The following is a 17,047-nucleotide window of genomic DNA, read 5'->3' on the forward strand; positions in this document are numbered from 1 at the left end:
TCTCCTTTCCAACGCAGTATGTATGTATGAACTGACTTTCATTTCATTTGGTCATCAGACCAATGTAACAAAATGTATCAATGAACTCCAATCTGAAAATTTGACACTGACATTAGGATGAGGTACACTTCTCAGAAAAGTAGAGATTTTCTGGCCATGCTGATGTTCACATTTTGACAGATTGAATGAACCTTTACCTAATGATCAGATCATCAATATTCCCTCTGATTCATAAACATTTTAGTCGATACAAGGATTGTTGAAAGTTACTGTCAGCCCTAAACCAGTACACATAACATACAATTTTCCTGTTCCAGAGAAAACTACTTGTAGTCAGTGGTGTGTCAATGCAGCTTAGATAGCACACTGATCAAACTGATGCCATTTGACGAACAAATTAGAATACTTACTTTCAAGCTAGATTTTCTTGCCTCATTCCACTTTAATGAATAACGTTGACATTTTCTGTGCCTTCATAATGATCACAATACTTCACTCAAAATTTTTATAAATGATATTTATTACTGATTACATTGTTTGTTGATGTGCCTGAGGCTCTGTTTGTCATGAACAAAAAAAGGCTCTCTGTACAAGTTAGAGCATATTGCCACTACAGTCAATAACCCTTTGAGTCACACTAATAAGTGAGTAAAATCGATGCACAATTCAGCATGGATTGTCCACTCTCTACAGGAATGTCACTAATGTCAGGAAATTGGAAAGAGATTGAGCAAATCTTGGGGTCCCAGGTTCTGGAACCATCAGGGCCTAAATTGCTTTGCTGTTAATGGTCCAATGGGCCAGTGGATAATGAGAAACAATGATGAAACCAAATCGAGAATGAAAGCAGGACTGACAGACACTGTTGCAGGACCAATAGATTAATTTGAACATTGGTGTTTTGACCATGACTTTCAACAAAGATTTGCACACCCCTGTAAGGGTTACATAAAACAGCTCCTTTAGGAACAGTTTAACTTTCCATTGGTTCTTCTTTTAATTGAGAACCCTCTTCTGTATCGGTCTTTTGTTCCGTCTCACTGGTTTCCATGGCTTCTGCAGATTCTTCCTTGACTTTATCCTCATTCTCAGCAACAGTAGGGACATCAGATGATGCTTCAGGTTTGCTCTCTGCTTTCTTCTGCTTCTCTTCCTCCTCCTCTTTCAGTTTCCTCTCTTTGGCAAGTCTCTCTTGGAGCAGCTTCTGCTGTTTAACCCTCTCCTCGGCAAGTTTCTGCTGGTACAATTTCTCCTGTACCAGTTGCTGTGCTTGCTTCGTCTTGGCTTCCTCACTGGTCTTGGACTCTGTGCTCTCAGCTGGTTTGCTTTCTTGTTTTTCTTCTGTCTCTAACACCTGCATGACGGACTTTGGAATGTGCGCTCTCTGTAAAGTAACATAGACAGGGGAGGTTAATACACCTTGCCCAACAGCTGTCCAAAACTAAATGTTCACAATGTAAAAGTATTACATATTCATTGGGATTTTATTTTACATCTTTTGCTGACTAAAAAATAAAATACATTAAATTCCAAAGTAAATGTTACATTGCAACTGAAAATCAGTGGATTTCAATCCCAGCAATGATGTATCAAAATTCAATGATTAAAATTAGATATCTGGAAAAATTAATACTTTGACAGTATTTCTGCCAATATTCTTTTTCCTGAAACATGTGTTAGAACATGTATGTATGCATGGATGCTAATAGGACATATTCTAAACATACAGCTGGTTTACTGTTCGCATGAAATATGTCAGGTTTTTTCGTTGAGAATTTCACTTACAACAGTAAATTTTTAAAAGTACAGTACCTGGTGTGGTGTGAATGACTTGACATGTTCCAGTAACGGTTCTCTTAAGTCAGGGCTCATCTCAAAGACATTCTTCAATTGCTGGGGTGGCAGCTGTAGTAGTACCTGGAAAGTCTGCGGTTTTGTTCTCTGCATTTACAAAACAATCAATATTTCAGTTGCGAATGAAGTGGTTAGGCATCTACACCTGTCAAGTAGCACGATCTCAGTATTTTCATAAGACTATTTAACAATTTATGAAATAGTTGTCATTAAAATAAAATATATGACTTGTTTCTGTTGAAACATTCCTGTAAAATAACAATTTGAATTTGCTATCATGGAGGCCCTCATACCTGAGTGTTTTATCATGCATGTCACTAAAAGTTTACCCGTAGTTTTACTGGGATAGAAACAAGCGTGAACACAAATTCTTACACTGTCAAACTGTTAACAGCAGTGAAAAATTCAAAATTTCACATCTGATGTACCAACTATGCCTGCATTTCTTGACTGTCAACACTCTGCAAGGCACAACCTCATTATAGTAAATATGACGCCTATTTCTAAAACATTAAAAACATTAATAATCCTTGGTCACCCACCTGGCAGCATTTTACAAATCCTTCCCATATCTTCTTCTGTTTCCACACCTGTTTGATAATCAGTCGTTGAAGGATATTCATGACAAAACCAATGAGCCTAGGATACATGCTGAGAGACTGGATGACCGTTCTCATCAGCAGGGTTGGGATTGGGTTCTGTTCCATCAATTGCTGCATCACCACAGCAAGTACTTCCTGAGTGTAGATAGTTTTCTCATTGAAACACAAACTGGTTGCTGGAAAAAATGAGAGGAAAAACTTTAAATATCAAACATCACTGATTTTGATGCATCTTTGATGCATGCTAATAGAAAATTCTGATTAAACTCTGTCAAATTTGTTAGCAGATCAGTCCAACACAGCTGAGTCTGTGATTTACTGATATAAAGTAAACACAGAAATTTTAGGTCTGAACAGTTGAATTTGGATTTGTTTTCAGAGAATTTGTGAAAGCAAAACAAGTGATGTTATGTTGCAGAAATAGGGAGCACTGGGTTAACTAGGCTGCAACTTTTTACAATTTCAACACTTTTTAATATCACTAAAGAAAAGTTGCCGAGATGATGAGGGTAATGTTACCTTTGATGATGGACTTCATGTCACATTTGGATGAATCAATGTTATGCAGAGCTATCAGCAACTCAGCCGGTGACAGCGGACTCTGCCCAGCACTGTTGTCACCTTGATGACTCATCAATAGACGATGGAACACTTCCTTCACAACAATGGGATTCAGCTTGATTAGTTTAGGCAACGCGGCGATAACTTCTTTCTGAAATGATATGGAAACAAAAATTGAAACTTTCAAATGTATTTCTGGAGAAGATTCATTTAACAAGTAGCTCTTAATTTTGACATTTCTGTGCCATTTTTACAGTTTTATTTCATAATGAGTATGCATAATTTGCAACATACATGTTGCTTGATTGAATCTACAACTTGGACATAAATTCACTTATGAGCAATAACAGTTCACATCACAAACACAATGGCTAACTCATCAAAATAATTTTTTGCGACTTAAGATTTCGTGAAATAAGGCAAAAACTTTTGTGCTGACAGGCAAAATTAGCAAAATTTTGAGATTTGAGGGAAAACCTACATACAAGATTTAGGAGGAAAAATATAGTAAAATAAGTACATACAACAGTATTGAAGGTTTAAATGTAGTAAAATAAGTGCATGTGGTAAACTATAGCTTATAATTTACCTTTTCAAGTCCAATGAGTCCAATGGGATGAGAAACCTGACATCTGAAACACGTTTATGATACAGATCACGAACTCTCTTGACTAACTCCGGTGAAGGAGGTGCTGTGGAGGAAGCAAAAGAAATTGTAACATATGATGCTGAAAAGTGAGACCTGGTGTTGGGAATGCTTATTACTGTCATATCATTTGGTTCTAACAACTATTACAGCTAGACAAGTGTACCAATTCATGGATTTAAGTTTGTGTGAAGTTCAATGAGTGCTGCTTATGGTTGTGAGTTTGAAAAATTTCCAGTGTGTCAATGATGTCTACAGACAGTGCAATCTATCCCTGTTCGTTAAAGCAACACATCAGTGAGAATTCTGTACTTACCTTTGTCTGTGAGAATGTGCAACATTCTTGTAATGAGGGTTTCAGCACCTTTTGGACAGTTTTCAACCAGCAAGAGCAGCTCTGGTGAACCCATACCCATCCCTCTTACCTAGAAAGGAGAAGAAAAGTTGTATGTTTAAGGTGTCATGCTGAAAACCTTGAAATATTTATATGGTGCAGACACTAGATTGAGGGTACAGAAACTGAAAGTGAAAGAATAGAAAGGACAATATGAAACTAATTCTGGTAAAATAAAAGGACAACACTTGTATACTTACAGGATTTTCCAGAACTCTGAGAACAGTTCTCTTGATCAAAGCTGAGGTTGCTACATACACTGATGCCAGTCTGGAGAAATGTCAAATGATTGTATGCTTTAAAACTATATTCAAATGCAAGCAATATACCAGAAGTTTTGATTACCATAATAGTATTTATGATGGCAGAAAGTGAGAAACTACACCATGTGATAAATGAACCTTTACAGGTATTAACATTTTGACAAATTGTGAAGTATCTTGCTACAGTTATCTTTTCATTTACTTTTCAAAGCAAAGTCTGATTTCTCGATTGCCCCCTTTGAAAAGAAATTACACTGATCTGATTTCAATTTTGGTTGGTATCAGATTTATATGTTTTGTCATTACATTATATTCATCACCCCTGGCGCTCAATCCTAACTTTTGAATTGCAACCAGACACAAAAAGGCTAACTCATAAATAAGCCTATGAATCATTGGCTACACTGCTAGGTATACAGTTTGTACACAACTTAGTTTTCACACACATTTTGGGGAATCCCATTCTTCAAAAGAGACACGGGGACAAGTTTGATGTAGATACTCACTCATGTATAAGTCTATGGTTCATTGGCAGTAGAGCTAGATACAATGTCAGACACATCTTGATGATTTCTTCCAGCCAAGTATTCTCTGGATTGTCACTCATCAGGACGGGACACTTATTCATCACTTTCTGGGTTGGCTTCTCATGAAGTAAGTTCTTCAGACAGTCCAAGGCAAAGACCTATGAACATATGATACGCAATATAACGATACTCATGGTTTCTTAGAATACATTGGGCTGCATCAGGCATGAATGTACCATAAACAAGACTGGACAATGTGTGAAGATATAACCACTTTGTCTGAAACAGCTGGTTTTAACAATGTCGTGTTGGGAAGTGTTGATGCATTGCAAATATTTCTCCATAATTTCACTTTCTCTGACATTAAATGACACATTTTAGATACGTTAACAATGTCCAGCAGTTCAAAAATTTCTTTTTGAATCCACTTTGTAGGACACAAGATCATTAACAAACTTTTGATGTTCACTGGTCCATTCTGGTGACAACAATGTTCCTCTGGAAAGTACTTGTGTGTTGAACTAATTGTTGAACTTGTGTGTTGAACTAACTGTTGAACAGTGTGAATGATTCTTACTGCTAATTATTTCTGTGACTCCCGAAAAAAGTAAATTAACTCCCTAAAAAAGTAAATTAAGTATTGTTCTTTTCGAGTATACTACAAAACACCAACAATTGTGGAAGTGTAAACTCTAGAATAAACAGGTGTGTTGATTTGACACCTCTATCATTGATTAAGAGACACAGATGTAAACTGACACGTACCTCAATAGTCTCTCTCAGGTTTGGACGTTCATACAGTCTCTTTGCAAACTGGACGGCTTGAGTTCTCACTTCAGACTTTTCATGGAATGTAAGATCCAGCAGGACCAGGAGATAGTTGTACTGATCTGCTGGTCGTTTCAACACCAAGTCTCTGAGAGTTGACATACCGATGTACACATGGGCCTGCAAAGTGGGATTTCATTGTGGATTTGAGGAGTATGTTTTTGAACTTCAAATGAAGCAGACATTACACTTATAGTGACAGGTGGACGGAGCATTACAATGCAAAGAAAGAAAATCACTCTTGCTGGGAGAGATAAATAATTTCACAGAGAGTGGTTTAATCACCCAGTTAAACTGCCTCGACCCACACTTCATGGACATGTCAAAAAACAGGTTTCAATGACATAATATGACGGGCTCTTTTTGATTCTCATAATTCTAACAAAATTTCTTAAGTATTTGAAGTGCATCAGGGAAATGACTGTTTGATGACTGATGTTAGAAGAAGAGCCTCTCCTTCAGGATGTTGATAAAAGTATACATGTATCTATAAGTGGAGACTGTGTACATGTTTGACTAATTGGTCTTGCTTGGATATATAAATAATTTCACAAGAATTCCTTTGCATTTCTAAGAATGTATCAACAATTATAAATCAGCTGAAGACACTGAGCTTCACAGGAAAAAATTTTCAATGCATAACTGCTAAACATGTGTAATAATGCAGACTGCATCTTCCATACCTCATCTTCACAATATTCCTTCACTATTTCTAATGCTTTTGGTGTGAGCAATGGTGCTTGCAGCACTAGATTTGAAAACAATCTGAAAGACGAACAGACACAACAACTCAGACATGTTTAAATACATGTACTTACTTTACTACACATGATGTAATACTGAATTTCTACCTGTTTTGGTAACAAAGATCAGGTTTTCCTCTCATACCATTATAACAAATCCAAAATAACTCTACACTGATATAGAAATTTGAATGTTTTGGTTGACAAGACGAGAATGAATGACCAGTTATCTTCCAATCTTGGATGGCTCAGTGAGGAACACTGTTGATCTCTATGATTCAAAGAGAGGTTGTTGGCTATAATAGTAATGTATGGATTGTCCGATGAAAAGATGCTTGAGTGTATGATCATCAATATGTGAGTGGATTCACACTGTGAACAGATAGTGACAGGAACACAGGATTGGATCATTGCTCTGTGATACCACTGTGATATTGTCTTCAGATTCAAGCTACCTCCATTTCATGCTTACCCTTCTCTGTTGTCCCTTTCTTTGACACCAGACAGCAGCTCTGTCAAACATTTGTCGTACGGTTCAATGGTGGGTTCCTTTGTCCTGGGCATGTAGCCTTGATATTTGGTGTATTCCTGGTACAGCCATGAAAACGCCAGTTCTGATCTATTCCTCAGATCCTCAAAGATGAAGTCTTTCAATACTGCAGAAGAAACATGTGAATGTCGATGGTTTGAAATTTAAGTATCTATTCTGCAAGACCAGATACCACACAGTACTGGGTAGGTCAACTGGGCACAAAGGTACATGTGTAAAATTGGTTCTATTGGACATCAGGATATTATCATTAACTGTAACACCAAGATTTTTGCTGATATTTTAGCCTGCTGTTTTCAAATATAGAAATACATAATCAAAATCGTTTCACAGAAACCATTCCAGTATCAAGCTAAACAGAAAGATTTACTTTTCGGTTTACGCTGTTTACAGATATTCATACTTACAGTTTGCTAACTCGTCATGAAACTGAGTAACAAGGCAAACAATGACTTTGGTTCTGATGTCACTTACACCACCTTGAATTGCATGCTCTGAAACAAAGACAAAGAAATATGTGTATCTTTAATCCAGCGATTGAAATAAAAAAACAGAGTTTTGTTAAAAAGACACTCTAGACTAGAAGATCTGTCATACAATGAGTTCCTTACACTCCCCTCGAGAGGAAGAGAGTGTGGGGAGTGCAATTGCGCAAAACATGCAAATCTTTAACCTGTTCACCCCAATTTACTGTTAACAGGTCCACACTCACCATTGATAACAGTGGCTTTGGGTCAAACCATGATGGTGAATGGGTTAAACTCTCTGACTAAAGAAATTTTGAACTGCTGCAGATTGTGGATTATATTTCAGAGTTTAAAACAAGCACCAAAAGACATCAGTACTATGACATCTACTTACTTTCAGCTTGTAGAATTCTTCTCATAGCGCTGATAATCATGGTTTTGTTCTGTACTTCTGTCATTGGTTTTGTAACCTCGGCTAACTTGAACATTTTGATACGTCGCACTCCCTTCTGGGTCGTTACCATGGGAATCATGGCTTGTGCAGATTTCTTTTTACCACCCTCATCCTTTTTTACAGTGTGTCCACCTTTTGAAGAGTGTGGTGAAAAAATGAGTAAAAACCATATAAAGTTCAACATACAAATCATGAATTAAAGACAGTAAAACTGATGACTTTGACCTTGTGTCTGTAGACCCTGCCATGATATTATTGTATTTTGGTGAATGACAGGAGATGTAAGTCAATGAAATATACATAACCTTTCATGAGCAAACACAAAATTAACAGTTCTAGGTTTTGATTTTTTTCTTCCGTTACTGCAATGAGATCAACTGTGCACATCATTTGTAATCACAATCTTTGTAATCATGTATCTTTAAATAATGCTAAAATCACACGAACTATTCAAACCACTATGAGATATCACCATGATTTAAAAACACCTTGATTTGAACTTACCAACCACTGTCTGTATACCCTGGGCTGTCTCTGAATCTTTGGCAGAATTTGAGGCATCGTCTGAATCAGGCTTTACAAGATTCATATGTGAAGAAAATGGGAAAAGAATTGTATTTTCTCAGATTGGATTGTTTGTGAATATAAACAGCACATCAGATAACTAGCTTGACATTTCATCTCTCAGGAGAACGGCAGTATGTTACAGTCATGTGTATTTTGTGATTCCAATTTCAACCAGATCCTCACATGTCAATGCTGTTAATAGGCAAACACTATGTCTCTGAATGTAAAGTAAGATTGCACATGAATATCAAATATGCAGATTTATGACTTTGCATGTGATCACAGTTTCTCAGAGTCAAGAAGAGCTCAGTTGCAGGACTTATGGGTACATTGTATCATGAGCATTTTCAAAGAAATATGTGGATGTAATAAATTGAAAACCATACGCACACTGACAACGCAAGAATTTGTTGACTCCAAATATCTATTTTTACTTACCTGTCTAGCTGACGGTTGGAACCCTGCTGCAACAAACTGTGTAGCCATCATTCTTGAAAGATGATTAATCTGTTGGCCTGTTCCGGCTGATTCCACAGGCGTGTAGGTGGCTTGAAAGTGTACAGGCATGGTATCCGGAAGAGCAACCTAACGAAAATGCAAACACACATGGAAATTACCTGATTTTTATTTCCTGCACTGGTTTATGATGGAAAATGCTTAGAAGGGTTGGAAAATTACTGAAGGTCATTTACTGGAGGTGACAGAGAAAATATACAATGGAAGTAAGAGCACAAATGCTGGTGTTTGAGTTCATATATTGTAAAAAATCCTTCAGTGGTTAATGAATAGGGCCAGTTTGTTGTTAACTGAATAGTATAGCACTGTTGATCACAAGGAAAATTTCATGCACAAGATATTGCAGCACAGTAGAAATGAGATATGGCTATAAATGCTCGTGCTCACTCATTTACACAGCAAATGCAGTTTGTATCATGTCAGGGTTGGGTGATAAGGAAATATTTTTTCAGTAAGTTTACTAAGAAAGCATAAGTTTAAATATCTAAAACAAGAATTTTGAAGTTTCAAGCGACAAATGCTTGGCATTTATGGATAGCATAAAGCTCAGAACTCACCATGCTCAGCAAGACGATGTTAGCAACGTTTTCAATGTGAAGAAGAGGTTGTATCTCTTCAGCCATGAGATCTATGTTGGATGTTGTTGATACTGGTTTGCTGACTTGTGGAGATGTAGACGGTTCGGCAGTGTCATCTATTACCTGTTACGTGAAAACAATAGATGAATTAGAAATCTGGTTTGCTGATTTGTTGAGACATGGAATATTTGGCAGTGTCACATATTACCTGTTATGTGAAAAAATACACGACTTAGAAAGTGACAGGTAGTCTTCTACCGAAGAAATTTGTTCTCAACATCTCTGGGACTTTAGGAATTTCACAAGAAAAAATTTGTGCACAAATCCCTTATCAAGGAATACAAGGTAACTCATAAAAGAAAATCTGGCATGTGACACTTCAAAACCACATTGACTGACCTTGGCTTTCTTTGAAGTAGACGGTCCAACATCTTCCTCTGTACGGGATCTCTTGTTTGACTCCGATGGTTTGGCTAGGTTCTTTGAAATCTGAAAATAAGATGAAAGAGAGAATGTATACAATATTTTTCAATCATACCATGGATGATTTTTTCTAGTTCATAAACAAATAATCCTTACCTACGAAAATACGTTCAAAATTTCAAGTTTCAAAATATTGAAGCCAATAGTAAATGCTAGGTCTCCATGTATTGATGCAAATTTACTCATTGCTATTTTGGGGGGGATGTTGCTTTCTTCTAGAAATTTTTTTTGTGGGGGGGGGGGGGGATTTAGTTCTGATTGAGGGACTATGATAAATTACGCAAATTTAGGTTATTCAAATTAAATTTTGTTTACGGTATTAGCAATTTAAGTTTATAGGATTGATCAAATATCAAATAAAAGTCTTTCAGCTTTATCTCATCCTTCTGTGGATAGGAAGCTTGTATCACTTTACTGAGGCTACCAATAGTGAATTACATCAACTGTGTAGAGTGGAATAAAAAAAATCAACTATATATACTCTATGTGAATCATAATCTCAAACCTCAATGTAGAAGGACGGCATGTCACACATTTGTAATTATTTGAAGACCGATTTTGATTAGGTTGGGGATTTGTGCAATTGCATGTCCAGGAGAAAACACTGCTTTGCTTTACTTACTTCTTGTTGTGTTGCCCCTAAATCACTGAGTAATGTTGTAATCTGTGCCCGGTACTCCACAGATGCAGGGTGTCTCAACAGACTTAACAGCTGCACCTGTTGTACAGTAGAAGTATTAATAACAGATTAACAACGATCTTCAGAGGGTAAACTTGTGTTTGTGAAGTGTAACCTTGCACAAAGAACGGTTTGAAATGTAAATTCTCAGTAACACATGGAATAAATAGCTCCAACAAAGTTTCCTTCCAAACTTGAAAGTTTTCCAGACACAGTGTAATTTGGTGATATGCAGTTATTATACTTATGTAAGGATAGCTTAAATACAAAATCACAGGTGTACAGAAAATTGTTGTATATCATAGAGGCTTCCAATAATCATGAAAATGTCACTGATAGTTTTTAAAACGTAACAGTAAGCAAATAACTGCATGCCTAATGAGTTTATCACAACTGTACTCAGATCATCTTGTTGCATCCATTTTTGCTTGAACACAGTAATCAACATGTGGCAATGTACCATATCCTGATTTGTCAGTCATTTTTGTCTTACCTTGAGATTTTTCCTGACACTGCTGACCTGTGACTTGGCCAGGGTGGGTGGTAGATTGACTGCAAGTGACAATAGGGGGAAATTAACAATGATATATCTGAAATAGCACCTCTTTTGTATTCACTTAATCTAAAACTGAATCACTTTCTTGCACTGTAATTTACAAAAAATTTGACACTTTACTTGTGTAGAAAGATATGTATGTCCCTCTCCGTTCTACTGTTTATGAAATGACAAGGAATAAATAAAAACAATTAACAAGTACAACGTCATCATAAAATGTTTGAGAAGGCAGGCATACTTCATCCTGGTTCGACACTTTGAATGTAAAGTTTCAAATGCTTGACTTGAAAATGGAGGACAACTGAACCCATACACTGTGGTTCAACACTTACCATGCAAAGTTTCAAATGCTTGGACAACTTTTCCAATGAATGAAGGTCGTTGTTTACCAACAGTTGTCATGGTACCCATTGTAGCCATTAAGTTGACACTGTAGAGGACGGAGAACAAAAGATTAACATAACTCTCTAATCTGACATTGCCTTAGAGGAGCTAAAATGGAAACTTTCCCCAGAGTATAATTGCACAACAGCATTGCTTGCTTAGAGCACCCAGGTTTGACTTTAGAAACGCAACCTTGTCATGATCTGGGTTTCCTCTGAGGTTACGGAACACAGGTTGTAATGGTTTTGGAATTTAAGCAATGTTAAAGCTATTTCTCAGTATCATTACTTGAAACATCCGTGACTGCTTTGAAAATTTAGTGGAGAATCAACATAGCACTGACATGATGACAACCTGTTTTGAGTCACATTTCCTGATCTTCTTTGGACAGTGTGAATTTCTTTAGGTTCCAATTTCCAGAAAATTGGTCATGAACATACCTCACATTTTAAACCCTTTCCCCGCAAGTTCATATTTCACTATCAGGTCAAGTTCGTTAAAACTAGTGAAGCACAATATGTCCCATTTGGAGCATTTTAACAAAAAATTGGCCCCTGAAATCACAGATACTATAAACATGATTTTTATGGACTAAAGCCGTTGGAACAGACCAAGCCAAATGGGCGGAAATAGGTATGGTTTTGGCTCAATACTGCTTTTCACTGAGTTAATTGGCTGATGGGGAAGTGATACTGTCTGGCAGGGAAAGGGTCAATCAAGATTTGGACAAACCTGGTAATGCTTGGGGATGCCATGAACTTCATCAAATTCTCAAATGTAAGCTGTCCTTCCATTTTCAAGTCATCATATCTGAGTATTGGATGATTCTGAGGCATCTGTTCAAGTACAAATGAAAAAAAACCCAGAAAAGTATACATGAAAACAAGTCATTTTGTTTGGTACTGTGGCGAGATTTGCTTTTTCCTATTTCCTGTTTTCACATAATTTGATCATGATGTTAATCTGCATGCTTTGACATAAGATTTCTGACTTTCGAGTCCGTTAAAGAATTTCCCGACATTTCCTCAGTATCAAGACTTTGCCATGCTACATGTGTTTACAAATATCCCTCACAAGGATGTGTGCATCGTGTACACATGATATTTGGCACATCACCTACTGGAGAAAAACAAGATCCGACCTAGAGAGGCTGCTGATGACTTAAAATGAAGAATTAAAGCTGGTGAGCATTGCAATAAATGTACAAATAATACACCAATGTGTACTAAAATCAATGTGATTTAAAATATTCTCTGTTTACACATGAAAAGTACTCGAGTTTTCAAGCAAAGAAGAAAGAGAAACCCTGTCCCTTGAATGTTTATGCGACAACTATGAATTATTTATGTTCAACTATACTATAGCAAGGTTACCTGGTCCAGAGAAACGTCTCCTTCTGATTTTTTAGGAACGTCAGAGTCAGATGTTCTGCCTGACAGAACTATGATCAGCATTTCTAAGAACTTGATCACATGCGTTCGTATACTGGAGAGAAAAGCATAGAGATAGGGCATCATTTACAACATATATAATATGTAGAACTCATTGTGATTATTCAGTAATTAACTAATGGTCTCATTCAGTTCTTCAGTAAATTATTCACACATGTAGTGGTGTTTGGTGGATTTGAAAATGAGAATTTTCATTATGGCTGAGTACTTACCCATCGTTCTCTGACTCTAACATAGCTTTGATTTTATTTTTCATTTCTGTCATGACATCCCATGTTGATTCCATTTCTTCTCTAATTGTCTTGGACTTGCAAATCCACTGCAATGAGATCAATGCACATCATGTCAGTGATGGAAAATACAAAAACCATTGTGATATTCTAAAGTGGTGCCATTAGCTTCTGCTTGAATTTTGAAATTAACGAGATAGAGCAAATTGCAAATCATTCTCCAAGTCTTTCATTCCATTATCAGAACAATGACCCGCACTCCACTGTTTTATCAATTTCAACATCTGTATGAATTTTCATATTAATATCAGCATAACATTTCCTTCTTACCCTCTCAGGTACTACTATTTCTTCAGTATCTTTTAAATTGAACAAATCCTGCCTCAATGAAGTATGGAGTTTAGGCCAAGGCAGCTTTTTTTGTTTCACATGGAACATATCAATGACAGCTGAGTAGGAAGGTCTCATCTGATGTAAGATTACACTGTTGACTTACCTTGAGGGCTACTTTGTACAGCTGAGTGTTACAGAGAATCACTTTCTTAACAACCGCCACGTTTTGAGTGACATCACTCAACATCATATTCAGATGTACCACAACGTTACTCAACAGTTCGTTGTCTTTTTTACTGGAGAGAGAATGAAATAAGACTTACCATTGACATGAACACACGGGTCTGTACGACGACATGTAAAGGAGATTCACCATGCATTATACAGATGAATAAATAAATTATTTGAGAAAGTGTTTGCGTAGCCTTCCAAGTCAAATCAATCATTGGCTCTGATGATTGGCTGCTGACTTGTGTAAATAAATTTCTCAGCAAAATCCATTGAGGAACAATAAAATAACGTATTGTCATTACCAAGCTTCTTCGATGAAACCAACAACAAATTTCTTCACATCAGCTGATTTATCATGTTGGAACTGTAACATTTCCTGTACAATAAAGAACATAGGACAAGATTTGTCAAGTGTGTGTGACTGTAACCCTGATGAAATACTATGATATGATCTGTGGTTTAGCTCTGGTGGAGAAAAACAAAAAGCTTTTCTGGGGTACCAAATGTTGTGCAAGTCCACAAATTTATGACAGATTGTGCCATAGTTCTATCAAGAGACTTTTCACAAATACTTACGTCCAGAAAACTATCCAGTAATGCTGGGTCTCTGTTGACGATCAGTTCTTGCACTTGCTTCAGATTGTTTATTTTCTGAGCATCTTTAGTCAGCAAATGGGCCTGATTTAGCAAGTCTACCACCTAAATGAATAAATAAATAAATAAATAAATAAATAAATAAATAAATAAATAAATAAAGACTGAAAATGATGGTGAATGTTACATTGTCTCTTCATGGGTCGTAAATCTCTCTTTAAAGTTGAATACAAAGACATGGTGAATCTACATTGCGTTGTGACACACCATATAACTCTTGACTGTCAATATTGAGATAACACTGATTTTTGGAGTCCACACAACTACCAAAGAAATGCACAATGATAATAACGTTTAGTCTTTCACTTACAAATCTACCACTTTCGACACTAAAAAGTGAATTTCCTTATGAAAATCATTAATTTAAATACAGATCTCTACTCAAGACTACTGTCTACATTTCTACATTTTCCCAAAGTGCATATGGCTGGCAGTGTTTCGTTCTAGATTCTGCATAGCCTGATGGAGTACTGTTGTAGGAGATTGCTGTATCTGTAACTAGCGGAAACGATTTTGCGAAGTCTAAGTATGCAGTATGCCTAATCAGAAAAGTACAAACTGGTCTCACATTTCTGTCATCGACCTCTGTCAGATTTCATTTGGCTGGCTCATAGAGCACAGGGAAATGTTTTACAGTAACTTTACTTATGATAGAACAGCGAAGGTTGACTATGTAGTTTTGTCATCGATCTTGACACTAAGGTAAAAAGATCCTCTACCACAGCACTTTTGCTCTATAGAATCTACCTCCATGGTCTAACAAAGTATACATATCGCAACTTGCAAGTAAAAATCGCGCCCGGCTGCTGCTGCATGTTGATGTACCCTACCTTGTCAGCCATTGTTTCCATCTTAGTGTTCTGCTGCACCGAGTCTTCCCCTTCTTCGAGGAAGAACTGGGATGCAATAGATCGCCGACTATCGGCTGCCATCTTGGATTACTTCATAAACGGGTAAAATCGATCTTTTGTGGGAATTTTACTTGTCATACAAGTTGTGTACATACACATGGATAAACAGAAAAGCAAAATGGCCGAGGGTAGCGCTGTAGCTTTTAACCCGGAAGTGTTAACTTTAGGATTTTACTATTTCACAAATGGGGTGGTGGGCAAAGAGGCAACTGCATTGCCACTGCGGGGCCGCCGAACGTAAGGGATCGACTAACATCTTTTTAAGGAGGGGCGGTAAGAATGACGACATGGATCACACGTTTCAGATTTTACAGCATATTCTTATTTTTCTTTTATTTTACTGGAATTCCACACTTTTTCTTTGGTCGACAATCATGCGCTTATTGAAGGGGATGGGGTGTATATAAGAAATATGGAATATTGTTGACAGAGCATTCACAGAGTTTCACTACTGTAGCAAGTGCCATAAGTCAGGGAAGTGGCAGATGGGTTCATGTTAAAAACACCTGTCATACCACAGGGGACACGTGCTTGTTGTTTATTTGTGTCTGTTTGTTTGTGTGTATGTTTGTGTTGTTTATTTGTTATTTTTAATAAAATAACAGCGAAAAGCTGTTTTGTTAAGGGTCTCAATATATAGAGGGAGTGAATAAGCCTAAAACTAACCCTAACCCTAACCCTAACCCTAACTTAAGCCTAACCCTAACCCTAACCATCGGAAATACGTATCAACAAACAAACAAACAAACAAATAAACAAATAAACTACTCTTTATTGAAAAATATTAACAAAACAGCTTTCGCTGTTATTTAATTAAAAATAACAAAACAAATAAACACAAACATTCACACAAACAAACAGACACAAATAAACAACAAGCACGTGTCCCCTGTGGTCATACATGAGAAACTGTTTCATACAATCCTATTTGGAATTTGGCAGCCCAGGCGAGGTTTTCCTTGTGATTAATTGAATGTGTTAACTTTGAGTCTGCGCAATAGTGAGTTAGTTTCTGCCGACTTCACCTGTATTATGGGCGTTCACCCAACTTATTGCATTCACCCCACTCACATGAAAACAACACATATCACATGTTCACCCCACTCAAACATTCACAAATCACAGACTTGAACTGAAGTCTAGTCAACCACTAAAATTCAAGAATACTAGTTACTTTGATTGGCAAATGTCCAAATGTGGCAATATTTTGATAAAATTAATTCTTCAAGTAGTACAGAGTAAAATTTTTGGTGCGTCAAATGGCTTTGACCAAACATTAATCACAACTTAATCCAGCTGTTCTACACTACATAGATTATTTGTTGTTCTACACGAAAGTTATATCAAAGTTCAATTCAAGGGAAAGAAATAAATTTTCCCTTTTAAAAAAAACTCCCTCACACCCTTTGAAACATTATCTGTCAATATTATTTCAGAGAAATTCGAATCATAAAAATTTGAATGATAAATAACACACAGTAAACACCTGACCTACTTAGAAAAGGAAAAATCTGTTTTGATGCCCAAACCCCTAAAATTTCTTTACATTTTGGGGAAAATAGATGTAAATATTGGATTGAGTCAA

The 17,047-nt window shown here is 36.7% G+C and overlaps 1 protein-coding gene across 1 annotated transcript; it reads right to left on the reverse strand.

Moving 5' to 3' along the window:
- Positions 1-496: 496 nt before the first annotated feature.
- Positions 497-15,592, reverse strand: LOC139149989 (symplekin-like). Its single transcript, XM_070722125.1, is given in 28 exon segments — positions 497-1,384; positions 1,813-1,941; positions 2,397-2,632; positions 2,976-3,168; positions 3,607-3,624; positions 3,627-3,709; positions 3,980-4,088; positions 4,258-4,327; positions 4,827-5,005; positions 5,613-5,795; positions 6,359-6,440; positions 6,891-7,074; positions 7,376-7,462; positions 7,830-8,021; positions 8,394-8,463; positions 8,895-9,041; positions 9,530-9,673; positions 9,950-10,039; positions 10,656-10,751; positions 11,206-11,264; positions 11,601-11,698; positions 12,385-12,488; positions 13,026-13,137; positions 13,316-13,422; positions 13,830-13,962; positions 14,200-14,273; positions 14,474-14,596; positions 15,382-15,592. Coding segments are annotated over 28 exon segments (3,615 nt in total). The 5' UTR covers positions 15,484-15,592; the 3' UTR covers positions 497-973.
- Positions 15,593-17,047: the final 1,455 nt, after the last annotated feature.

The sequence above is a fragment of the Ptychodera flava genome, chromosome 14 (assembly GCF_041260155.1).
Source record: "Ptychodera flava strain L36383 chromosome 14, AS_Pfla_20210202, whole genome shotgun sequence".
NCBI lineage: Eukaryota > Metazoa > Hemichordata > Enteropneusta > Ptychoderidae > Ptychodera > Ptychodera flava.